Source organism: Miniopterus schreibersii (assembly GCF_964146895.1).
Source record: "Miniopterus schreibersii genome assembly, chromosome: 4".
Lineage (NCBI taxonomy): Eukaryota > Metazoa > Chordata > Mammalia > Chiroptera > Miniopteridae > Miniopterus > Miniopterus schreibersii.
The window spans coordinates 99,008,275-99,033,833 of record NC_138105.1 but is presented as its reverse complement, the minus strand read 5'-3'; the positions used below and the strand labels follow the sequence as shown (position 1 = coordinate 99,033,833).

The window sequence follows — 25,559 nt, the reverse complement described above, 5'->3', positions numbered from 1 at the left end:
GTAAATGCCCGGCGTGGGGCGGTCGGGTCCCACGGCAGGCGCACACTTAGCTCTGTAAGAAGCCGCCGGACTAAGACCCACAGGGCTGTGCCGTTTCCCATTCCCGCAGCGGCGGGCGTGCGAGCCGTTTCTCCATGTCCTCACCGGCATTCGGTACCGTTGCTATTTTTGATTCTAGCCGTTCTGACAGACGTGCGGTGGTATCTCACGTGGCCTTAACTTGCATTATGTCCCTCCTGACGAATGACGCTTAACGATTTCCATGTGCTCATTTGCCATCTGTATGTCCTTTCTGGTGAAATATCTGTGCGTGTCTGTTGCCCATTTTAAAATTAGGTTGTTTTATCTGTTTGTTTTTATTATGTAGATTGTTTCTCTTGCTGTTGAATTGTGAGAGAGAGAGTACGTGTTCGAGATATTCCATTAAAAATTCCTCATTGCCTTTTAACAGAGATAACACATGTTCACTCTTCTTAAACTCCAGCACTTCAGGCACATATAATACAGATGGGAAGGCCCTCTGCATGCAGCACAGGCCTTAGCGCGGCTGTCACCGTCCCGTCCCATCCGGGTCCCCCCCAGCCCCCCCTTTTTTCTTCCCCGAGCCTTCCACCCCGTGTGATTTAAGCGTCAGGGAAAAACAGCTCCGGGTGTCAGGCTACAATCTGCCCTGGGAACGTAGCTTGGGGATATTTTCTTTGCGACTTTGTGGAGATTGATCTGATATTTGGCAACAAAAGCTCCTGCCTTGTGACTCAGATTAAAAGTCAAAGTCTCAACTGTGCTTCCCAGGCCTCTGTGCCCTGTTCTCCCTGAGCTCCTCCCCTGCCTCCTGTCCCGGCGACTCCGACTCGGCCGCACCAGCCCCCTGACCTTCCCAAAGGCCAGGCTCTCTGCGGGCTGTGGGCCGCGGGCCACGGGCCTTCACTCTGGGCTCTTTTGAACGACTCTACCCCCCCGCCCCGTGCCCCATACCCCGTGGCTCACTCCTTCACCCCATCAAGTCTTTGCTCCTGATCACTTTCTTTCTTCCTTCCTCATTTTTAAAAAACATTTTATTGTATTTTATTTTCAATTACAGTTGACATACGCTATTATTTTAGCCTCAGGTGTACACCCCGGTGATTAGACATTACATCACTTACTAAGCGATCACCCCAATAAATCTCACACCCATCTGACCCCACACAGTTATAAGAATCTTAGCGACTAAATCCCCTGTGCATGCCCGGCTGGGCGTGGCTCAGCGGTTGAGCATCGACCTAGGATCCAGGCGATCGGGATTCGATTCCTGGTCAGGGCACATGCCCGGGTTGCAGGCTCAATCAGTGACTCTGCCATCATTGATGCTTCTATCTCTCTCCCTCTCCTTTCCTCTCTCTGAAATCAATAAAGATATATTTTTTAAAAAATAAAAAAAATAAATCCCCTGTGCTGTATTTTACACCCCATGACAGTTCTGTAACTACCAACCTGCGCCTCTCAATCCCTTCCCCCTGTTGGCCCGGCCCCCCAACCCTCCTCCCATCTGGCAGCCGTTAGGCCCATCTCGGAGCCTGCGGAGGGGACACGGTTTCTGTGACGACAAGTCTGTCTGGATGGCTGTGGTCCAAGGCCGGGTTCGCTGGCTCTAAGCGGGGTCTCGGGAAGCAGAGGGAGCACACGGCCCTTCTTCATACTGAAGGTGTTTATTATGCTCAAGATGAAACTGAGCTCTACCTGGGCAGGAGACGCGCTTCTGTGTACAAAGCAAAAAACAACACAGGGACTCCCGGTGGGAAACCAAACACAACCCGGTGACCTGGGGAAAGGAAACTCGTGCTCACGGAAACGCTGGGTGGGTTAGACTGATTTGTGTACCTGTTCATTCGTGAGGGTCGCTCAGGTTGCTTCCGCTCTTTGGCTACTGTGAATAATTCCTTATTGTCTTATAACATAAAATTGTGACCCCTGAGGGTAGAGATTTGTTGTCTGTCTTGATCACTGACCCGTTTCATATGCTTAAAACGGAGCCTGGTGCATAATAGGTGCTCAACAAACATGCGCTGAATGAATGAATGAATGAAGAATGAATGAAAGTTCTCCTGTTGTCTGAGGCAAGGCTGTTGGGGCCTGAGTCCGTCCGATAGGCTCTCCAGCCCTCACGCTTAGAGGTTCAAGGCTAAACGTGGTCAGCACTCATCGCCGGCGCCCGGCCGGCCTGTTCACACTCAGTCCCTTCCTCCCTTCCTTCTTTCAGTGACTATTTATTCTGCTCCTACTATGTGCTAGGCCCTGGGCTGGACACGGGACACGTGGTGAACCAAACCAGGCCCTGTCCCTGCTTTCCCGGCCTCTGCTCGGGGACACAGACGTGTCAGGCGGGCGCACAGGCTCCTTGGGGAAGAGCCACAGAAAGCGCCCCCCCCAGCCTCTCCTCGCTGGGCAGTGTTTTCCCCGTTACGTTTTGGAAGTTCTCTGTATATTCTAAACGCAAGTCTTCCGTCGGCTGTGTGATCTGCAAACAATTTCCCCAGCCTGGGGTTCGTCTTTACATCATCTTATCAGAGGCTTTTGCAGAGCAAATGTTTTTTTAATGAGGCCCAATTTATGAATTTTTCCTTTGAGATACGGGGCGATGGGGGGGTCGGTGGTGAAAAATACCATTAGCGGCATTTCGTACAGTCGCAGTGCTGCTGTCTGGTTCCAGAACGTTCCCATCAGCCTCAAAGGAAACCCCATCGTCCCCCCCCCGTGGCTGCTGCTTTCCGTCTCCCCCGCTCCGCCGACTCCGGACGTTTCCCAGATAAATGGGCTCATAGGCTCCGCGGCCCCTGTGCCTGGCTTCTCTCACTCGGCGTGAAGTGTTCAGATGGTAAGTCGGTCGGTCAGACTCGTGGCTCCGCAGTGACGGTCTGCACCCCCTTGGGGTGCCCGCTCCCCAGCGCCCGGTGCTCCCTCGCCCCCCCCCCCCCGGGCCTACAGCCCCCATCCCGGCTCCCTGGGCGCTTCTGGTCCAGACACCCGGCTCTGTCCTGGCCTCTCCTCAGGCCTCACCTCGCTGCGCCCCCATATCATCCAATGTTCGGTCCTTGACTCCTTTCCGCATTGCTGACCCCCGAGAATCACTCGCACGCGGGGAGTGGTGAAGAAATGGACTCAGAGTCAGACAGTCTGGGTTTGGGTCGTTCAGTCGTTGACCTAATCCAATCGGGCAAATCGTCTATGCAGGGTGTCCCCCCAAAATGTATACACACTTTAACAGCTGATAGCGCAACTGATGTTCCTTTTCAGGTTTAATAACGGCAGCCAAGGTGTGTACACATTTTTGGGGGACACCCTCTGTATCTCACAGAGGATAGCACCTGTCTCACGGTCACGGTGAGGGTGAAACGAGGGGGCCAGGGGTGCGTAGGCCGACGACCGGTGCGGAGAAAATGCTTCATCCTGGACAGATCCTATTTAATTACGACGGCCCTGGCAACGTCTGCGGTCCCACACCCTTGTTTGAAACCTTGTGCCCCCATCAAGAGATGGCGCGTAACCCACCCCCACCGTAAACCTGGGCAGACTCGGGACTCACTAGTAAACCAGTCGCATGTGACACGAAGGACGCTAGGTGACCTCCAGGGCTGGGCCAGGTCCGCTGGAGCCCCCGGGGCCCAGGTTGTCATCACGTCACAGGCCTTTCGAGGTCACCCAGCTGCCCCTCCCCTCCAAGCCTTCCGGTCCCCGCAGCAGCAGCTTCCAGCTTCCGACGTCAGGGAGCAGGGACGAGCCTTCCCGGGCCATGCGGGTGCCGATTCCTCGCCCCCGGAGGCCGTCAGCAAGCAGGGGGGTGGTTTATGCCTCCGGGGGCTGGGCTGGGCCGTCCCACGGCAGCAGCAGCGACTGGAACAGCGATAAGGAGGCCGTCTTGCCAAGGCCACCCCCGTACCTGTCTGTGCCTGACCGGCCCCTTCTCCCCACGTCTCCGCTCGGCCGTATCTCTACCTGCATCAAATTCCAGACTTGTTTTTCTGCTCCCTGCCTTGACCTTCCAAACCCTCCTGCCCCCACACTGATCTTCCTGAAACGTAAACAGGGCCCAGTCACCTTGCCCAGCCTTGGGGCCAGCGATGCTCCCGGTCACCTGTAACTAAAGTCTGGAGAGAGTCAGCGCAACACGGAGAGACTCACGATTGAGGGAAACATAGCTCCCCGCGTGCGGGGCTGCACCTTGCTGGGCCCCCGCCCCCGCCCACCCTGCCCGGGACAAAGACCGTAACGTGTGAAGCTCAGAGCATTTCTAGTCCGGAAACAGAAAGTGGGCTCCTCACTTGGGGAAACATGTAAATATCCATCTATGAAAAATTACATGAAAACCCCGAGAAGTCCAGATGTAAAGGTAAAAAATGGTATATTTTCGAGTTAGGGATTGAACTGCATCTGGAAAAGTGAAGTATAAGTCAGCCCTGCATCGCACAGCGGCTCTCAGGCGGGTCGACAGCCCAGGGCGAGGCCGGGCCGGGCATGCGGGGCGGCGAGGCCGGTGGGCAGGCCCCGCGGCCGGCGTCCTTCACGGGCAGTGTCCGCCCGCGGGACCCGCCACCGGGCCTCGCCTGCCCCGCGTTTCCCAAACTTCACCCTGTAAGTGTCAGCCAGCGGAACAGGTAAAACCGGGAACTCGAGACAGGACGCCAGCTTTTTGGAAAATACATTTTAAAAGGCTGTTGGTCTTCAGAGGTTGTTTTTAGCTGATCCTTTGGGGCGTGAGGGTCCCGCCCGCGTCACATCGAGTCGGGGCTGTTTCAGAGTCTAATACGCGGCTAGGAGCGCGCTGGGAAACGTGGTCAAGTTTCCTAACAAACGGAGTACACGTCCAAAAGGCCTTTTCAACGTGAGAAAATGGAAACGATAGCTTTGCAAAGTGCCACTGTGTGCTCACCGTGAAACCTTGCCTGGCGTGTGGCGCGTTGCCACGGCCATTTCTCAGAGCTCCGGCCTCCTGCCCAAACTTCTTCTTCGAGAGGCACTTCCTTCTGTTATTTTATCACCTTCCCGGTTTTGTCTAATCTCTCCCCAGCCACGCTTCTTGGTCCTTTTAATGCGCGTAGGCGAGTTTCAAACACAGGGCCCGCGTCGGCGCCCCAACCCCTGCCCGAGAGGAGGGCCCCCCGACCAGCTGGCGGCCTGTGGCCGGCTTCGGGGCTCAGCTTCCGCAGCGCTCTTGTGTCCTGAAGAGGCGGCCAGCCTAGAGAGGATTTTGTTTTAATTAAGCCCATCTTCAGAGCCGCGGCTCTGGCCAAGAACGTGCTTTCCCGGCGCAGATGGGTTATGCTCGTGGCCCTCGCAGACGGGGCCCTTAGCGGCCGTCCTCGGCGTCCCGCGGCAAAGAGAGCGAGTGGTGGGCTGAACGCAACCCCGGGGACACATGTGCTCTTTAGTTTCAACAATTGGTTTTTCTGACACGCCGGGCCTTAGAATTGTTTTCCAGAACAAGTGCTCAGCTCTGAAAAGGACTCGGGGTGGGGGGTGTTGCTGTATTTGCGAGCATTGCTAGGAGTGTGTTTTGTTCGTTTAATTTTTTATTGATTTTTAGATAGAGAGAAAGGGAGACAGAGAGAGAGGAACATCAGTCGGTTGCCTCCCCCAGGTGCTGTGCCCCAAGCCCGGGCGGAAGCCACCTGGGTATGTGCGCTGACCGGGAACTGAGCCGGCCGGCGACCTTTTGGTGCCGACCGACTGAGCCGCACCAGCCAGGTCAGCATCGGCGCGTTTTTAATGCAGGTCTGCTCTCACCACGGAGAAAGGCTACAGTGGAAACTCCAGTTCTTCTTGAGCTCAGTTACGGGGTGTTGAAAAATTAAAGTTAGCCCTGCCAGGCGTGGCTCAGCAGCTGAGCATCGACCTAGGATCCAGGCGATCGGGGTTCGATTCCCGGTCAGGGCACAGGCCCGGGCTGTGGGCTCGATCCCCAGTCAGGGGCGTGCAGGAGGCAGCCGATCAATGACTCTCATCATTGATGTTTCTCTCTCTCTCCCTTCCTCTTTCTGAAATCAATGAAGATATACTTAAAAAAAAAATAAAATTAAAGTTTATCTTTTCCTGAATCTTGTGATATACATCCATGTAATAGAATGTGTAGAAAATACAGAAAAATAGACGGGAAATTAAAGTCATCTATGGATCTCTCACCAAAAGGCAATCAGTGTTACTATTTTGGTCTATTTTGTTGGTAATATTTTATTTTTATAACCCTCACCCGAGGATATTTTTTCCATCGCTTTTCAGAGAGAGTGGAAGGGAGAGAGAGAGAGAGATTGATGTGAGAGAGACACATGGATTGGTTGCCTCCTGCACTCGCCCCAACCGGGACTGGGGACCGAGCCTGCAACCGAGGCCCATGCCTTTGGCCGGAATCGAACCCAGGACCTGCAGTCTGTGGGCCGACGCTCTAACCACTGAGCCAAACCGGCCAAGGCCGCACTTACTTATTTTTAATCATTTATCATCTCTTGTGAACGGCCGGCGTGTATTCAACTTGCTACTTTGGGGAGGAAAGGACAGTGACAGCTAAGCATGTGAAGGTGTATCTGCTCTTGCAGGTCATTCCACAGGTGCACTGATTTTGGGGGGCATGTCGTCAAGTTTCAGTTGTGCAAACTGTAAGTCCTGCGCATCAGATGCCATATCTCATGCGGGATTTGTCTGCCTTCAAACAAGTTTCTGAGCGGCCTGCCTTGTACCTTGGTGGGGTAGAAGGGGGTCTCCCAAAGGGGCCCTGAGCTGTGTACCGTGGGCAGCTAATCACCTCTCTGGGCCCCCCCAACCCCCGAGGGCTCGCCTAGTTCTAAACCCCACGGGGAAAAATAACACGCTTAGAGTCTCCAGGGTCACCTGAGCTCAGGTAACAAAAGTGTTTAGCATTCAGCGGGCACACAGTGAATGCTAAATTCCAACCTGGTGATTCCGTTTTGTTTTTTTTTAAGTGATTTTATTGATCTTTAGAGAGAGAGGAAGGGAGAGGGAGAGAGAGAAGCGTCGGTGTGAAAGCGGAACATCAATCCCCTGCCTCCTGCACACCCCCTCCTGGGGATGGAGCCCACAACCCGGGCATGTGCCCGGACCAGGAATTGAACCGGCGACCTCTTGGCGAGCCAGGCGACGCCCGACCCACTGAGCGACGCCGGCCGCGGCTGCTGGGTCCATTTTTGATAACTCTGTAAGCAGAACTTAATAAGACGGTAAAACTTGTTCCTCTCCCTTACCCAGTGATCCTCGGGAGGGAAACGGTCTATTCCTGCAGCTGGACCACCGATGCTATTGATCGGAGCGTGTCAGTGAGGAACCAGCACTAAAATGCTCGTGGCAGGGGGTGTCTTTGAGAAACTGCAGCACAGGCTCAGCTCGATTCTTTTTCATGACAGTGAGTACACGCCAGGCGCGTAATGTAAATGATCTGGAATCCTCAGAAGAACTTGGAAAGGCAGGTGTCACTGTCTCTTGTTAGTCAGCCCGGAAAACAGAGGCTCAGAGAGGCCAATCGCCTGGCCCCGGGTCACACAGCAGAGGAGCCGCGGTGACCTCTCCTTGTTCTTAGACTGGGGATCATGCCTGTGCTTTCAACGGAGGTGAAATTCACAGAACATGAAATTAATCACTTTCAAGTCACAATTTAGTGGCATTCGGTGTATTCATAGTGTCGTGTCACCACCATGGGGTCTAGCTCCTTACCCCAAAATGAAACCTGTACCCCTTGGGCAGTCACCCCTCCCTCCCTCCCGAATCTGGCGACCAAAATCTGCGCCTGTTTCTATAGATTTGCCTATTCTGGGTATTTTATGTAAGTGGAATCATATGATACGTGACCTTTTGTGTCGGGCTTCTTTCACTGAGTATAATTATTTCAAGGTTCATCCCCATGGCAAGTATCAGTACTTCTTTTTATGGCTGAAAAACAGGCTGTTATATAGATATCATTACATGTTAACACATGTAACATATAATATTATGTAATACATACATAATTATGCGTATAAAATATATATTATATTAATCCTCATGGGAAGATATTTTTCCCTTTGATTTTTAGGGAGGGAGGGGTAGAGAGAAAGAGAGAAACATCGACGTGAGAGAGACTCATAGACGGGTCGCCTCCTGCAGGTGCCCTGACCAGGGCCGGGATCGGACCCGCAACCCAGGTGCGGGCCCCTGACTGGGAATCAAACCTGCGGCCCTTGGGTGCGAGGACCAGCACTTTAACCCCGAGCCCCGCTGGGCCAGGGCTGCATATAAGATATTAAATATTATCTATGTCCCACAATGTATTTATTCGCTGACGGACATTTGGACCTTTCCACCGTTTTGCTTCCGTGAATGACACTGCTGTGAGCGTGTGTGTGCAAGTATTTGTTTCCGCACCTGTGCTCAGTTCTTCGGGATTCACTTTAAAAAAAAAAAAAAAGTCTTTATTGATTTCAGAGAGAGGAAGGGAGAGGGAGAGAGAGAAACATCCGTGATGAGAGAGTCATTGATCGAGCCCACAACCCGGGCACGTGCCCTGACCGGGAATCGAACCGGGATCGCCTGGACCCTAGGCCGACGCTCAACCGCTGAGCCGCGCCCGCCGGGCTGGATTCCCTCTTTGAGGACAGCGGCTGCACCATTTTCCATCCCCGCTGGCAAGGCCAGTGCCCTGGATCCTCACGTGGGGGCCGTATCTTGGAGCCGGGGGGCCCTCTCTAGCCCGTTGCGGGGGCGCATCCATCGTCAGCCCCGACAGCGCTGCTGCTGATTCCCCCGGGAATGCTGGCCGAGGAGCCGCCAGCGTGGCCTGGGGATGGCCTTCAAGTCCGTGAACTTGAAAATTCGCAGTCTTACGCGTTGGAAGGGACTTTGGAAGAAATATCATCCCGACGTAACTTGTCCCGTCTCTGCCTGAGTGCGGGGTGCTCACGACAGTGACGCCGTCCCCTTTGCCTGGAGCCGAGATCTCCTTTGGAAGCCGAGGTTGGCAGAAGGCTCCCTGGAGGCCTGAGCAGCGCGTGGGGGTGTTGAGGTGAGCAGGGAAAGCAATGGGGCAGGACCGCCCGGCAGAGGAAGTGTCAGGGCAACATTTCCACCTGGTCCTGGGTGCCGGGTGTGCAGCGGCCTCCTGGGGTCCTTAGGTGGACAAGCCTGGGGCGTCGCTCCCTGCTTTCTCCTTTGCCCCCCTCCTGCCCCCCAGGGCATCTCTGGGCCTGCGAGTCTGAGCCCCTCCTTAACTCCTTGTCTTGGGTTTTCTGGGGACACTTTCCAACCCTCCAGGACAGGCCGGTGTGACGCCCGTAACTAAACGTGTCCGTTTTCAGACTCCACACCTCAGTGAACGGTTCTTGTTGACGTGAGGAAGCCAAGGGCGCCTCCGAATCCACAGGGTCAGAGCGGCCTGGGGGGGTGGGTGGAAATGAAGGCCCCCCAGCGGCCTGCGACCTTGGAACCCCGTCCGGGTCCTCGGGCGCCACTTGCTGCTGGCCAGGGAAACCACCCGGGGTCTCAGCTAGGAAATAAGTCAGCGCCGAGGTGCCAGGGTCACCTGGGGACACACGGGCGACACAGACATGAACAGGTAACGTTCACTCGCAGCGTGGCTGACCTCGCCGTAACTTCTTCCTCTGCGGAACTTTCTCCCAGCTGCGGAACAGGACTCCTCGGAAGCCGGTTCCTTTTTCACTTATTTACTTTTTTCTTCCATCCTGGGAACGATCCAAGGCCTGGGTATCTATTGCCCGAGTGAGCAGCAGCTGTGGTCATGTTAGAAGGTGAGCGTCCAAGAGAAAAGGCGCTAGAGCCGAAGTAGAATGTGTCACACGTGCCGTCCTGGGGGAAACTCAAGTTCAGCTGGACGTCGTGGCCGAGCCTCCCCCCCCCCTCCCCGGTCCCCCAGGCCCCTGGCTCTGGGGCTGCCCACCGGAAGGCCGGCTGGCGCCGAATCACCCTCAGAATTAACAACCCGCCTGCTCCAGGCCGGCCCGACCCCAGGGGCAGCTTTCCCCGGTCTCCTGGCGCGGGGGTTCGGGTGAGGGCCCAGCAGCGGGGAGCCTTCTGGGAAGCCATCTTGCACGTCTCTCCCCTCTTTCCGTACTCTGCTTATTAATAATTAATTTTTCCTTTTAATTGCCAGCCCTCTGGATGGTGTTTTTGGACCAGGACAAAGCGCACTTTGCTTTTTTATATTTCCTTTCATTCTAATCACAAACACCTCCCCCCCCCCCCCCAGGCTGAGTCTCCTTCTCAGAAACCCGGCAATTAAAGGAGGAAGCCAGCCTCTCGCTAACACTTCATCTGGAGCTTCTTCGTAAATAATTAACCCGAGGACGTCGGGCTCAGAAAACAAATGGATGCCCGCCGCCCCCCAGTGCAACCCGCGAAGCTGCGTGGGAGCTTCCTCTCCTGGGTTTTCAGCCCATTCACAAAATCCAGGACCCGGCGGAGGCCTTTCCATCAGCAGGAGCGAGGTCTCAGCTCTCGGACCCTTAGAGGAAGCCGGCCGGGCGGCTTTTCTCATGCGCTTAAACTTGAGATTTGCTCACGAAGCCCTGGTCTCGGGCCCAGGACAGGATTTTCTCCCACTGGCGTCTCATGGGCCCCCTAAGGCGGCAGCCGGCCTCCCACCGGGTTTATTTTGATCTCCTGCCAATCAAGCCTCACCCCTGGGGGTGCCAGGGGAAGGGGAAGGGTGCGGGGCTGTGGGCACCTCAACTCAGATTCAGGCCTTGGCTACAACATGGGGGGGGGGTGGCTGGTGGTTTCTCTCCCTTTGTCTTTTACTTTCTCTGTCTCTTTCCTCCCTCCCTCCCTCCCCTCTTCTCTCTTTCAACTGGAGTGAAATTCATAGAACATAAAATTAACCAGTTTAGTCACAGAAGCACAGATGACTATACGACTCCACTTATAAAGGTCCTTAGAGGGGCCGAATTCATAGAGACAGAAAGTAGGAGGGAGGCTGCCAGGGCCCGGGAGAGGGAGAGGGGTTTGGCGTTTAATGGGGACGGAGTTCCCGTCTGGGAAAATACGCCGAACTGCACATTGAAAAGTGTGTTAAGATGGTACATGTAAAATTTTACGGATACTCGACCCCGAAAATATTCACGCGACTTAAAAAAACTAACCATCCGAACGTAGAGAGTCCGGAGGCGTTGAGCACATTTGCACTGTGGCTCAGCCAGCACCTCTGACTGGTTCCAGAGACGCTCCTCACCTCAAAGGGAACTCCGACCCCCGCAGCCGCCGGGCCCACCCCGCCCGGCCCACCCCGCGCCCGCCGCCGGGCGCCCTCTGTGTGGGTGAAGGTGCTTATTCTAGACACTTCTGATCCGCGGAGTCCTGCCTCGCGCGGGCACTTGTGTCGGGCCTCTTCGGGGCGTCACGGTTGGGGGGATCCCCCCACGGCACGGCGCGTGTCAGGGCTTCGCCCCCCTCGGGGCTGAGTAGTGCTCGGTCGGGGGAGCCGCCACCCTTTCTCGGTCGGTGCGCCCCTCGCTGGCGGACACGCGGACGTTTCCACCTTCGTGCTGCTGAGGACACGTGTGCGCACACGGACATGTTTGGGGCCCTCTGTTGGGGTTGTTGGGCTGCTTTTTACTCGCCCGTGGCCAGGCTGGTCCTGCCGTGACCTCCCGCAGCTGGTGGGACAAGCAGCGCCTTGGAGAACCTGCCCGGTGGCATGTCTCGGGAGGTCACAGCACTCGGGGCCACCCAGCAATTAAGGAGCGGCCGTGTCACGCGCCCCGGGGAGGGTGCCCAGGAAGTAGGACGGCAGTTCCTTCTGCAAGTGCCCCAGAAGGTAAATCACAGCCTCGGAGGGCCAGGTGCCCCGGAGAATCCACCTCCCTGAGTCACCTCTCCCGGGGCGGGGAGCCTCACGGCGAGTCCCTGGACGCCCCGTCTCGCCTCAGCCCGAGTGCGGACGGACGTGCGAGGCGCGGGGCTGCCGGAGAGGGAGGGAGGACGGCGCCCCCGAAGTCCTGCCCCGGCGGCTCCCCTGGCCACACCGCGGGGGCCTTGGGGCTGCCCGGCCGCGTCTGGTGAGAGCCTGGCTCCAGAAAGCAGCAGGCACGGGGCCTTTCAGGCTGGGACGGCCTTACGGATACCCAGCCAGAGTTTCCCAAACCTCTTTCATTTATTTGGGTGAAATTCGCACACGAGCCACTTTACCGTGTACGCCCGGTGGCATTTGGTACGTTCGCAGAGCGGGGCCCCACGCCCGCCGTCTAGCTCCAAAGCACTTGCATCACCCGGAGGACACCCCACGCCCACACTGCGCCACACCCCAGCCCACGCCTGCCGACCGGAGTCGTCTGAAAATTCAGCCGCTGGCGTGAAGCTGGCCCCTGACCTAGGGTGTCGCGGCAGGGGCTCCGCGGAGCCGGGACAGGAGCCGGGCCGGGAAGGAGGGGTGGGGACGCTGGGGTGTGTCCTGGCGCGGGCTCGGGACTCCCTGGGCGTGAGCTGTCCCGGGAGGGACTGGAACGTGTACTTGTTTGTGTCGGAGGCTGGAGGGTGTAGAAAGCCGGGGACAGTGGGGCGGGCCGATGGCCCCCCGCCGCCTCTAGGGGTGCGTGGTCCCCGCAGGCTGATTTCTGTCTGAGCCTCGGCCTCCTGGTCCCTAAGGGGGGCCGGCGACCCTGCCTGATCAGGCGCTGGGAGGGCGCCAGGGCAGGTGCGAGGGCGCCCGGCGCGGAGGCCGGCACACAGGCTGGCAGGCGGCGATGGCCTTGGTGGGGCTGTGGGTGGAGGTGCCGGGAAAACCCAGCACCCGGCGCCTGCGTCCAGGAGAGAGCGGACGGAAAGGGAACGAACGAGGGCGAGACGCGTGGAGGAATCTGCCGCGAGACCCAGGAGAAGCCGGACAACCCGGAGCCTCTTAAGAAACTCGGGCTGTCTCCCCGACCCGCCTGTCCCTGGCCGGCCTGGTGCCCTCTCCTCTGAAGCTGGAGGCGGGGAGCAGGGCGCCAAAGGCCGCGGCTAAGCTCCCGGCCCGCGGGCGCCCTGCCGGAGACCGAGCCCGCGGCTGTGCCCAGGTGGCCCCAAGAAGGTGACTCTGCTTCGCTGCCTTTCCACCTTCGAGGCGCAGAACCCCGCCGCGTGCCGGAGGGTGCGCCCGTTTCCTGGTGTAGCGGACGGTCCCTCGGAACCGAGAAGGATCTGGAATTCCCTCTGCTCGCGAGGAGCCCCCCGACGGCCCGGGGATGGCGGGGACGCCCCTTCCTCCAGGCACCCTCGGCGAGACTGCACCTGACGGACCCGGGTGTCCGTTTCCCAGAGCCGCGGGAACAAACGACCGCGACCCGGCGGCTTAGAAACGACGGCCGTGATTCCCGGGCAGTCCCGGGGGCCGGGACTGTGAGACGAGGCGTCTGAGGCGTCGGCAGGCCGCCCCGGCCCCTCTCGCAGCCCCCGGAGGCTCCCGGGGGACCTGGGCTTCCCCCGCGGCCCTGCCTCGCTCCCATTCCCGCGCCCATCTCCTGTGGCCGCCTTCCCCCCGGGTGTCCCCTCCTCTTCCTATGGGGACACCAGTCCTTGGGTTTAGGGCCCAGTAACTGCCTGTATCTGCAAAGACCCTACTTCCAAATCCAGGCACCTCCGGAGGGCCCGGCGGACGTGAACTGGGGGCTGGGGTACGCTATTTGACTCAGTGCGTAAACAAACGCTCCAAACGACAGCAGCGATCCCCAAATCCTAAACGCGGGAACCTGACAGGCCGGGCCACCTATTTCCCGTCTTCTCTTTTGAGAGCTATGACATGTTGTGGTTTTTTTCCTCGAGGTTAATACTTGTATAGCTCCCTGTGCCCCTTCCCAGGCAGCACCCCCCCCCCAGGCCACCTGCGCCCAGGGACAAGGGGTCGTCTGGGGCGGGGGAAGCCCAGGCAGCAGGGGCCTTCGGAGTCCAGGTCGGACCCCTGGGAGGGGGCAGGAGGCGGCCAAATCTCTAAAACGGAAGCTTATATGACTGGTCTATATCGAGGGACAAGCATTTGAGTGGGGAGTGTATACCCGACCCTTCCCTTCCACTTTTTTTTTTTTTTCCTGAGAAAAGGGGCCTTGCCAGCTGCCAGGGGGTGTGGCGAAGGATTCCCGGGTTGTCGCAGTCACTCTGGGGCACGTCCGTCATGAATCACTGACTGCTGGCTGCTGTTGAATCCACGGGGCCTGCAGGGTGGTGGTGCTAAGAAACAGGTTGTCGAGTGAATAAAGTGATGTCAAAGGAGGGGCCCGGAGTCCCCTGATTTCCTCTTGGAAATGCGCACGTGTGTGACCGTGACCCCAAGCACCCCGCTCCTTAGGGGACCGATGAGGGGTGAAGTGTGGGGCAGTTCATAAGCAGACGGCCCAGAGCACGGCACCTTCCGGAAGACCTGGGGGAACAGGCAGCCGGTGGGAGGTGGCCACACACGCGGGGAGCCCTTACTGAGGTCCCCCGTCACCCCCGAGTCGGTCACAGGGGTTCCGCCCGGCTTGGGAGCGAGGGACAGGAGAGACTTTGTATTTCGGTGCGCAGCAGCGATGAGCACTGGGTGCGAGAGCACCTAGGACCGCGCGGGGAAGAGCGGCCGGCTCCGTGGCGGATGCAGACACGAGGGCCCAGAGGGGTGAGGCAACTTGCCCGAGGTCACACAGTCAAGACCGAGAAGCGCCTGCGTTAGGCAGTTACCAGAGGTGGCAGGTGGTGAGGCGCCAGGGCTGGGGCCTCATGACCTCACCGGTGTCACGTGGCCTCTTTACGAAGGCGACGTGTGGCCTGGACTCACGGCCGGCTCTGGCCATCCCAGCCCGTCGCCGCCACATCCGTGGGACACCGTTAGACCTCCGGTCACCGAGCGCGCGGTGACGGATGCCGTGCTGTCCCTTGGCCGCGGGCCGTCGGATAGTATGCTCTGCGCCCCACGGCGGGTTTTCCTGATGGCGTTAAGCTGCTCACTGCAGATTCAGGGGATTGTTTGTAAGTGGAACAAAAGACACATTTTTGTTTTTGTTGCTAGTAGGCCAGGGCCATACTATAAAAACGAACTAGGTGAAAATAACCCAGCTTTTGATTCCTACAGGGGACGCCTTGTACGTAATAACTCTAGATGCCGCCGACAGTGGGTACAGCGCTTTTCTTCTGAAGGCAAATAGCTCGAGATGGTGGCCAAATTATTTCCCCCAAGTTTGCCCCTCCGGAGAAATTTGACCACCTTTGTTCTTGCAAAAATGCAAGTTACCAATCAATGTAAAAGGAATTAATCCGTCCTTGGTAACGGGAGGCCTGATGTCAGCTGTGTGGGTCGCAGGGGCGGAGAACGGGACTGAGGCCGACGGCATCGAACGGCGGGCGGGCGAGACGGGACGCCGGGAAGGACATGATGCCTGGGCTTTTGAAAATTTAATGTGGCTGTGACTCGACACTCGGACCCCTGCTGTTTGCCCGGGCAGAGTGGAGGATGCTGATCTGCACGAGATCATTGCTATTCCAATGAGACGTTTTTGTCTGAGATGAAATTAGATTTTGGAAAACATCGCTTTCCTTTCATGACCATGAGCCGACTGTGAGCTGGCGGCCGGGTGCGCCTTCCCGGGACGAGACCAGACCCCAGAGCAGATGTAACGGATTAGTCAGGGTTCCCATCTGCTAACGGCCGCTGCTGTCTCCGCATTTCTGGACCAGTATTAGAGGAGACGGGATCTGCTCCGCGCAGGGGCCGGAGGCAGCCGGAGCTCAGGCAGCCTGGGCCGCCTCTTCCCGGCCGAGCAGGGAGAACTGGCCTCCGCAGGGCTTTGACTGCTTTGACCTTAGTACTGGGAAAGGACACTTCTGTCCGATTTCACATTTCCAGTTGGAAGATGGAGATGAAGGTCCAAAGAAGGCCTCTGACCTTCCTGGAATGTGCACATTCTTGACCCCCCCCCCCAATGCTTTTCAGAGAGAGTGGAAGGGGGAGAGCGAGAGGGAAAAACACTGATGTGAGAGACACATCAATTGATTGCCTCCCACATGCACCCCAACCGGGGCCGGGGCCGGAGCCTGCAACCGAGGTGCATGCCCTTGACCAGGGTCCAACCCGAGACCCTTCAGTCCCCGGGCCGACGCTCTAACCACTGAGCCAAACTGGCCAGGGCGCATTCTTGATTTTTTAAAACGATTCCTGCAACGGTCAGAGGGCTGCTGAATGGGTTTCAGCACGTTTTTAAGGGCTCCTGCTTTCGATTGCCCTGTTCATCCCGCAACAGTAGCCAATGCTGTTGCTTCCTTCCCTAGTTGGACACATCGTAAGACAATAAAATAGGCTACACAGTCTTGGTCTGAAGGAGTTTCAAGGCTGCAAAGCCCATAATACACTGTGAGAAACTCTCAAAGTGGGGCCAGGTATCAAAATTTCAATTAAGTAATTATTTGTGTAATTATATGCACTTAATGGCTGTATATCTTCTAGGCCAAATATCCCTGAAGGAGAGGGACCCGATCTGATCTTTGTCATCATCACATTCCCAGCACCTGGGACAGGTGCCTAAATCTTTTTCTCTAACTGAACGACTGTCACAAGGGTTTAACACTTATCTTCGGGCGATGTCTCCTGCATGAATTGTTTTCCTTAATAATTCACTTATAGAGCTTTCAACATCCGAGTCACCCACCCATAAGCTGGACATAAAGTGAGCACCCGTCTTAGTGGGTAACCGGGATTCTTGTTGTTCCTCCGTGTGGGGACAACCTGCATGTGAGCTGATTAGGTAACTGTCTGGGTGGGATTTAAGAGGAGCTGGAAAGCGGCTTTTTTAAAGAAGTCTAACTTTCCCATTAGATATTAATTCACTTGAGTAGTGAAGGTTTTGAAGTCTTCCAGTTTCTCCATTCGAGGGCAGGAATGACACCCAAAGCCCTAGTCTCCCAATATTTTTGCAGAAAATGGACACCCGGGGAAAGCTGTGAGGATAATCTAATATTCTATCTACAAATAACTGGGCTATGCTTCATTCTGATGGAAATTAAGCAATTTTCAGATCCAGACTTTGAGAGAAACACCCGTGGATCACATCCTAAGGAACCTAAAGAATTAGCAATTGACATTTAAAAGCATTTAGAATCTGTATTATCAAAGCTCCACATATCACATTACCAAGTTCCCCCCTGGCCGGGTAGTTCAGTTGGTTAGTGCTGTTCCCCATAGGCCAAGGTTGCTGCAAGTTCCAAGTATGCTGTCATTTTTCTCGGTAACCGCAGTTCTGTCTCCAAGATAACCAAGCTTACGGGAACCAGATCAGGAAGCCAGATCTCAAACCTCCATCTCCCGATGCCCAGGCCCATCTCCAGCTGCCTATTTGTCACACAAGCTGCCAAACATTTAATCTGCGCCCAGAAGTGCGCCCGGTGGTTTGAGAAGCACCAGAAAGCTGGGCGTTTAATTCTTGAGATTATTAGGAGATTGAATTCTTTGGAATCACCCCGCAACCTGGAACAAAAAACAGGTGAAAACGTCCACTTTGATCAATGACAGCAGAAGGAGCCTTCCACTCAGTGGGCCATTTGTAAATATAAAACAGTTGCCGGGAAATCACGTTAGAGGTGAATGATCTCCTCCGTTACAATGTTTCCTTTTCTTTAATGCAATTTAGTTAAAGCAGAAAAGAACAGAAGGGCTCGGGGAGGGAGGGGCCGCGTTCACTCGGTGCTTCGGGGGAGTTACTGGAAGCAATCGGTGGAGTGAGAAAGGTGATTCATAGAAGACCTGGAGCGGGGCGCGCCGAGGCCTTCGGCCCAGGAGGCCTGGCCCAGGGCCCTGGCGGTGCCCACGGGAAGCTGAATTCAGAGCTTGTGCATCACAGACCCAGGGCCGCGGGCAGCCTCCCGAGGGAGCCCGGGGCCAGGCTGCAAGGGCACCTGAGGCCACCCGGCCGGTGCGCGCGGAGCCCCAGGCGTGCGGTCCCGGACCTCACGCTGCCGTCCACTGAAGAGCCCGGCGCTTGGCTAATTCTAAAGCGCACCGGGCGCCGGGAAAGGCGCGTCTCCATTCTGTGGCCGCGGGAAGGCCGGACCTGCTCCGAGACGCCTCGGAGGGAAGCCTGACCCGCGGAGCCGCGCGCGCCGGGTCTTTCCCGCAGGGTGCACGTGCGAGGCGGGCCCCGGCGCGGGCTCTGCAGGGCGGGTCCCCCCGGGTCCTGCCCGGGCTGCTGCGAGGCGCGGGCAGCCCAGGCGCCCGCACGCGGGCGGCCCCCGAGGGTCGCGGTGTCTCGGCGTCGCCAGGCAGGGCCCGGCCGGCTCGGGGCGTGGCCGCTCGGCCTCCGGCCCCGCCCACGGCGCCTGGGGGCGGGGCCCCGTGTCACGTGACGGCGCCGCCGAGCGCGAGCGCCCCGCCCGGCGGGAGGAGTCCCGGCCGCGACCCGGCCCGCGCGCTGCTGGAGCCGCCCGGCCGCCAGCGCGCTCCGCACCCGCGGCGCCCCCGCCCGCGGCCCCTCGCGCGCCGGCCCCGGGCTCGCCGGCCCCGGGAGCGGCCTCAAGATGGACGAAGACGGCGGCGGCGGCGAGGGCGGCGGTGAGTGCCGGAGGTGTGGCTGGGCGGGCGGCCTGGGCGGGGCTCGCGGGCGCTCGGGGCCGGGGCCGGGGTGCGGGGGTCGCGGGCCCGGGTCTACGGGGGTGCGGGGTCCCGGCAGCTTAGGGGCCGGCTGGCGACGCCGAGGCCCGCGGCGCCCCGGGCCCGGGGACCCAGGCGGGGGTCCGGGGGGCCCCGCGGAGGGGCGGGCGGGGTCGCCGTCGAGCCGGCTGGGGCCGCCCCGAGTGTCGGGCGGGGTCCCGGGGGGTCCCTGTCCTGGGGCGGGCGCCTCGGGGGCGACCTTCCCCTCCTGTTGTCACCAAGGGCGTCCACGCCCTCCGAAGCCCCGCCGCAGGCGCACCCTGAGCGCCCTTCCCGGGTGGTGGGAAGTGGGGGAGCCCACGGGAGACGGGGAGGGGAAAGTTTCGAGTTGGGGATCCCCGGGTCCGAGAGGGGCGGGTGCGGGGAGAGGGTTGGCAGTCGTGACAGTTCCCGGGCGTGGGGTCCGAGCGGCCGGGGCGGGCGGGGAGGGGGCCGCGGGCTGGAGCGCACGCGGTTTACGCGCGAGGGGACCGGGAGCGGGTCCGCCCGGAGCCGGGACCCCAAACCAGCCGCCCGCCTGACGACGCGGCGAGAGTGGCTTTTGTTGTAAATTATTTAGTGGGATACAGATGCCTGGCGCGTCGTGCTGCGAACGACGCCCTTGAAGCAGAATCACCTGCCCGGGCCGGGCGCGGGGCGCGGTCGGGTCGTTGGTTTGGGAAGCAGAGAACCCCTCCCTCCCCCGCCGTTTTACAGGAGGACCCGAAGTTGAGGATCCCTCCTCGGCGACTAAAGACTTCCTTTCTGCTGACAGACGGAGTCGTCAGAACCCTTTGTAATAAGGGAGCGTTTAGAAAAAAAATCTTAATTACAGGCTGCGGGAGCAGCTGCCGGTGCCAGTCAGCAGCCGTGAGGCTCGGGGCCGACGCTGGCTCGTCCAGGTGCCCGCGGAACCTCAGTGCCGCGCAGGTGGGGGTGCTCGTGCGGGAGCCAGCCACGCGCGCCCGTGGCCGCGACGGGCGAGAGCTGGCAGCAGGAGGGCATGTGGCGAGCTCAGTTGTCACCGTGGGAGCCGGGGGCAGCACTGTGGCTCCGAGTGGGTGTGTTGTTTGTGAAAGAAAGTGCTGTGGCGAAGGAGCCCAGTTGCAAACCCTCCTACAGCCAGGCTGCCTTGTGCAGACCGAGCCCTGGGCTCTGTGGGTACCGTGCGCCCTGCCTCTCGGCGCAGTTTGGGGAGCACGAGGGACACAGCAGTTTCTCCTTTCGAGAAAAGAAAGACGAACGACTGTAATAGTTGAGCGTTGGACGTTTGAGTCAAAGTAGCCAGCTGGCTTGGAGTTTTGTTGTTACGTTATAGGTGACTTTTAGTTCCATGTATATGCTTTCTTTTTTTTTTAAAGTTTTGTGATGTCCCACAAACATCTTTTTAAAAAAATTTATTTTTCAATTACAGTTGCCATTCAATATTTTATATTAGTTTCAGGTGTACAGCATCGTGGTTAGACAGTTATATAATTTACAAAGTGGCCCCCTGATGATAATTCTAGGACCCACCTGGCACTATATACATAGTTACTAGTTATTACAATGTTACAGACTGTGTCCCCTGTGGGCAACTGTGTTTGGGTGGTGATTCTGACTCTGAGGAATGCAGAAGGCTTGAAGGTAAAAGTAGGTTGAAAGATTTAAAAAAAAAGGAAGCCAGTGTGCGCCAGCGGTTTATAGATCTTAAGTGCTCTAACAAAGGATGGTATTAAGTATCCAGCCTTAAGACTTTCTTTGGGTGGTTTAGTATCTCTTCCGGGAATACAATCTTGAAATTCAAAAAAATATGTCCTTTGTGAAGATGTGCTTTACACTATAATAGAAAATTGGATACAGCCGTGCCTGATAGGAGACCGGTGAGGTAAATTATGGGCAGTTTATTGGATGAATTGTTTTACAACCACTAAAAGATGAAGCGGTTTGATACATCGTGGTGTAAAAAACTGGTGACTGCTGTGTTTTATTTTCTTAGTTTTTGTATTTTTCAAGTTTCTGAGTGACGTGTGTTACTTTCAAATTTGAACAAAAGAACTTATAAAAAAATGTACCCTGCAGTAGGAAAAGGGTCTGATGATTTTAATGTGTGATTTAATCCACTTCACTGGAACAGTCAATAATGAACAGATATTTATTGATTGTCTACTAAGATGCCAGGCAGAGTGCTAGGTCCTGGAAAGCAACATCTAACCTTTATTGGTACAGTTTATTAAGGCCTTTCTTCCTTGCCTCATGGAAGACACTTAAAAATATGTTTGACAATCTTAGAATAAGTAGATTTTTAAGTGAAACATCTTAGAGTTTTGAAATGACATTATATAGTGATTATTGTATACATTTGGTGTGCTTATATTTAAGCCTCGATTGCTGGAGGTTTTGAAGTTAACATACCTCTTTGCATTTCTTTACTTATCACCACCATTTATATTTCTAAAAAGTAATGCTTTGCTTTAAAATTCATATTTCTAAAAATAAAGTCCAACCCTTGGAAAGACCATGAAGTCACTTGCCAGCCAGTTGTAAAACACAACTTTTTGGGGTATAGTTCAGAGTATAGTACAAAACTGAACTGTGTACGAAAGTCAGTTTCGGTTGCTTACGAGACGGGGTAAGTAATCTAGTCAAAACAGTTACGGCAGGGGCGAAAGATGATTTAAAAGCTCTTTTTGCTAATGTGCTGGTTGGGTTAAAAGACCTTTAAAAAAAAAAAAAAAAAGATTCCTACTTGCTGTTTTTATAACTTAAATTTGGTCCAGGGTATTATTACTTGTTCCCTCCGTGCGAGATAAGGAGGGGGCCGGCGATGTGAATGGCGGGAGGGCGGTGCCCGGAGGAAGGGGGCGAGATTACAGCAGCATTGTTGCTGGCGGGGCGGGCACCGCGCGGGTGAGCTGTGGGCCATTCCTTTGGGGCCTGGTTGCCATTCAGGTTTTTAAAACAGTTCTGGAGATGTGTCTCTACTTGGCAGGTGACTGGCCAGTTGGGCTGGTTGCCAGCGTCTTCCTGCTCAGTTTGGGAATGTGTCTGACTGACGTTCCCGAGTGGACCATCTGTGGCAGGGGAGGGGAAGAGCTTCGCTGGCTGCCCCCCTTCTCCCTGCCCCTCGCCCCACCCGGCCGGTGTCGATGGTGGTTAAGGCTGTGACTCACGTGGGGAGATGCTCAGCCTCGCTCAATAAAATAAATATAAATTACCACAGGGTCGGGATCCCGGGTTTCACCTGTCAGGCAGGCGACAGCCCCCACGTTTGAAACCAGCTGTGGGCGACGGGAGGGTAAGTCAGTTGCGGCTCCTAAGGATGCAGCGCCAGCCTGTGCCCTGTTGGCTCAGACCCACGGCCTGCCCTCCGCGGGTGGAGGGATCTCCCTGCAGGCGTTGCCCACCCCCCGGGGTCCTTGGGCTTGGGGTAGGTTTGGCCGGTGGGAGATTGGACGGCAGGAGGAGGGGGGAAACCAGGTTCTCTGTCCTCTGTTCTGCCTCAGTGTCTCTGGCAGTGACTTGGCCTCCTTTTGGCCCCAGGTCTCCTGAGCTTTACAAATAGTCCCTCTCGTTGACCCTCCGGCGTAGCGGTGATAGCGGCCTCTGGCTTTTCTGACGTGTGGGTTTCACTCTCAGCTTTTCCATCATGTGTGCAGCCAGTCCCTTGTGTGAAAGCCCCTCCCTTCCAGCTCCTTCGAGGGAATCTGTTTCTCTGGGTGAATCCCACAAATAAAGGGGCATCAGCCTTTAAAATTACAGATGTATAAATTCTTTGCCCCAGCAATGCCAAGCCTAGGAATCTAACCTGCAGGTGTATCTGTAGCTGTGTGAGGTGCCATATCCTCGGCAGCGTTGGTGGTAATAAAAGGCGGAAAATAACCCGAGCGGCCCTCAGCAGGAGGCTCGGCAGGTCAACCCTGCCGTGCCCAGGTGGGGCGAGTGAAGCTGTGAGGCTGTGGAAAGGAACCCAGAGGCTCCTTTATGGACTCATATAGAAAGATCTCCAAAGTATTTTACTGAGTTACAGAAGCATAGTGTATGAAAATGTGCATTGTTTGCTACCATTTCTGTTAAAAAAAAAAAAAAAGAGTGCCAGCACACGCATGCAAATTCTCAGGAAGTAATTCTCACAAGGGCTACCTGTTGGGGAGGGTGACGGGAACTGGGCAGGTGGGGAAAGCAGGTGCAGAGGAAACTCTCTGCTATATGCCTTTCTATATTTTTGAAATTAAACTTTAAGTCTGGCTTTACTTTTTCCAAAACGGATAGTTTCACAGAACAGTACTGTGATGGTAAGAAAACACCCTTTTTTGAGAGACTTTTTATGTATTAAAAAATAACGCAAGTAATATAAAATGTAGGAAGTTATAAAATACATACATTGCCTGTTTTTTCAGCCTGTGCCTAGGAAATTAATAACCACCGTTCTTTTGAATGTTTGCAAAGTGACACGGTAGGTGCTTTAGAATATGCTTAGCGTGCATTCCTTTCTAGAGTATTAATAAAATATACATATTCAGCAAGTATTGGTAGCATTCCCTCCAAAGGCCAGGTCCTGTTCTTGGCACAGGGGTGAATTGTGCATAAGGCAGGTAGATTTCCTGGGTTCGTGGAGCTTCTGTTTCGGTGGGAGACAGACAAATAAGGAAAACATATGTAAAATAATTGCAAATTATGCAAAGCGTGTTGAAGGAAACTGAGGGGCTGAGGGGGAGAGTGAGGATGGGCGGGGCATGGGGCAGGGGTGTGGGGCAGCCAGGTGGCCAGGGAAGGCCTCAGGGAGGAAAAGTCTTCCAGGTGCAACCTAAAGGGCTATAGTGGGTGGGGCAGGGGGACAGGCACTGGGCTGGACGGAACCGAGTGTGTCCAGAGGACTGAAGCTTTGTGTGGCCAGAGAAGAAAACGGAAGGGGGGGATGGGCCGGGGACAGGCCTGGGGCCGTATCAGATGGTTTCAGTGAGTAAGGAAGGATCTGAAACAGGAAAATGACATCTGATTTACCTTTCAATAATTTTAGCTAATATTTATACAGTGCTCTGTGTTGGGTTCTGTCCTGTGTGCTTTACATATTTTAACCTGTTTACTCTTCAGAGTAACCCTATTAGGTACTTAATATTTATAGAGGAAAATGGAGGCATAGGGAAGCTGAGTGACCTGCTTTAAATTTTGAAGCTAGCAGGTGGTGGAGCTGAGATTTGAACCCAGGCATTTGGGCTTCAGAGGCCATATTCTTAACCACTGCACCCCCTGCCTCTTTTAAGAAGAGCGTGCTTGGCTACTGAGTGGACAGTGGGTTGGAGGAGGGGAAGAGAGGAGACATGGGGACACCAGAGAGGAAGCTGTTGCCGGGGTTCAGGTGAGCGTTATAGACCCTGTTTATTTCTTTTAACCACTGTAACGTTTTATTTACCTTGCCCAGTATTGGGCTTTAATGTTGATTTTACATTGTTGCTACAAACAGTAAGGCGAACTCCTTAGGCTTGTTTCCTCTTACAAACGTGTGAAAGTTTTTCTCGAGTATATCTGTAGAATCGCATTTGTGGGTTCTGGGTTTGCTTTCGGTTTCCCTAGATACTGACAGATTGCCTTCTCACTAGGAGCATCCTCAGCATTCTAATCAGCTCTTGGCGTTTGTCTCACAAGTGAGAAATGATGTGCTATTTTAATTTGCATTGCTTTACGAGCAATGAGATGTATTTTTGGAGACTCTAACGGACCCCACAGCTTGGAGGTGAAGGAACTGTAGGAATTGGAGATGACGTCTAGGTTTCTGGCGGTGTGGCCATGTGGGAGGTGCTGCTGCTTAGTGATTGGGAAGCGGGGCTAGGAGAAAGCCATTTGGAGGGTCCATTTGTGTTTTTGTCAAAAATGTCATTATTTTGCCCTCACTTTTGAAGGATATTTTCACAGGGGGTACAGTTGTAGGTGCTATGACATGCCAATTCTTTGCCTTCTGGCTTCCATTGTTTCTCTTGAGAAATCAGCTGTATGTCTTGTTCTTTTGAAGGTATTGTGTCTTTGGCTGCTTTTAAGAGTTTTCTCTTTGCCTTTGGTTGTCAGTTGTGTCACTGTGGTATGTCTGGCTGTGGCTTCCTTTGAGTCTCTCCTGCTTGGGATTGATTGGTGGTGGTTCTGCTTTTTGGTAGTGCCAGGACAAGACTTGATTTTACATTAGAGCTGAGTATTGGTGGTCATCTCTTCATTCGTTACTTTGGCCACATTCCTTATCTCTTCTCCTTCTCGGACTCTGCCTTTTCATCATGTCCTGTGTGTCCCTCAGACTCCTTTCTGTCTTCATCCCTCCACCCTTCACTCTGTGTATTTTCTTCTGACCTGTATTCCAGTATATTAATTTTTTCTTCAGCTCTATCTAACCTGCTATTAAATTTGTCAGTTGAGTTCTTATTTTCAGTTATTGTCTTTTTTAGTTTTCTTGATTCTTTTGTTTTAGACTCCAACTTTCCGCTGAAAATTCTCATCTTGTCAACTAATTTGTTATATTAATTGCAGTTATTGTAAAGTCTCTGTCTGATATTTGAATACCCTATGAGTTTATTCTGTTATCTATTTTACCCTTGGCTTTCAGTCATGTTATCTTGACTCTAGACTGCCTGTTAAGCTTTAATTAAATTGTCACAATGTGTATGAAAATTTGTAGAGAAAATTTGAGACTCTGGCTATCTTCCCCAAGAGAGGTTTCTGACAGGCAGTTAAAATAAGGAAATATCACTTTAAAGTTGTGAGGATTGGTTTGCTTCTGGTTTACCCTTCTCCTAGGGTGGTCCTGGCTCAAAGCTGGGCTGTTACCAGAGCCTCTTCTACTTGGCAGCCCCTCAACTCTAATTTTTATCCCCCCAGCCCCCTAAAACTGCTTGAGATTTTGTTGGCCGTCTCAGATTCTCAGCCACTTGTTTCTGCTTAGCTTACTGACCTCTCAGCTTCTGCTGTGAATTGGCAAATGTGCCAAGAAGAAAAGTGGCTCAGATTA

The 25,559-nt window shown here is 55.1% G+C and overlaps 2 protein-coding genes across 2 annotated transcripts in view; both read left to right on the top strand.

The window, feature by feature from the left end:
* Positions 1 to 25,559, top strand: part of SMIM10L3 (small integral membrane protein 10 like 3) — a gene marked incomplete at its 5' end in the record, with an annotated part of 85,943 nt that overhangs the window by 25,981 nt on the left and 34,403 nt on the right. The gene's annotated exons all lie outside the window — the stretch shown is intronic.
* CYTH3 (cytohesin 3) overlaps positions 18,398 to 25,559 on the top strand; it is a 61,074-nt gene continuing 53,912 nt past the window's right edge. Inside the window, exon 1 of the mRNA XM_081136167.1 lies at positions 18,398 to 18,511. Within this exon, the coding sequence (XP_080992293.1) occupies positions 18,478 to 18,511 (34 nt within the window). The 5' untranslated portion in view covers positions 18,398 to 18,477. The remainder of the gene's footprint in view (positions 18,512 to 25,559) is intronic.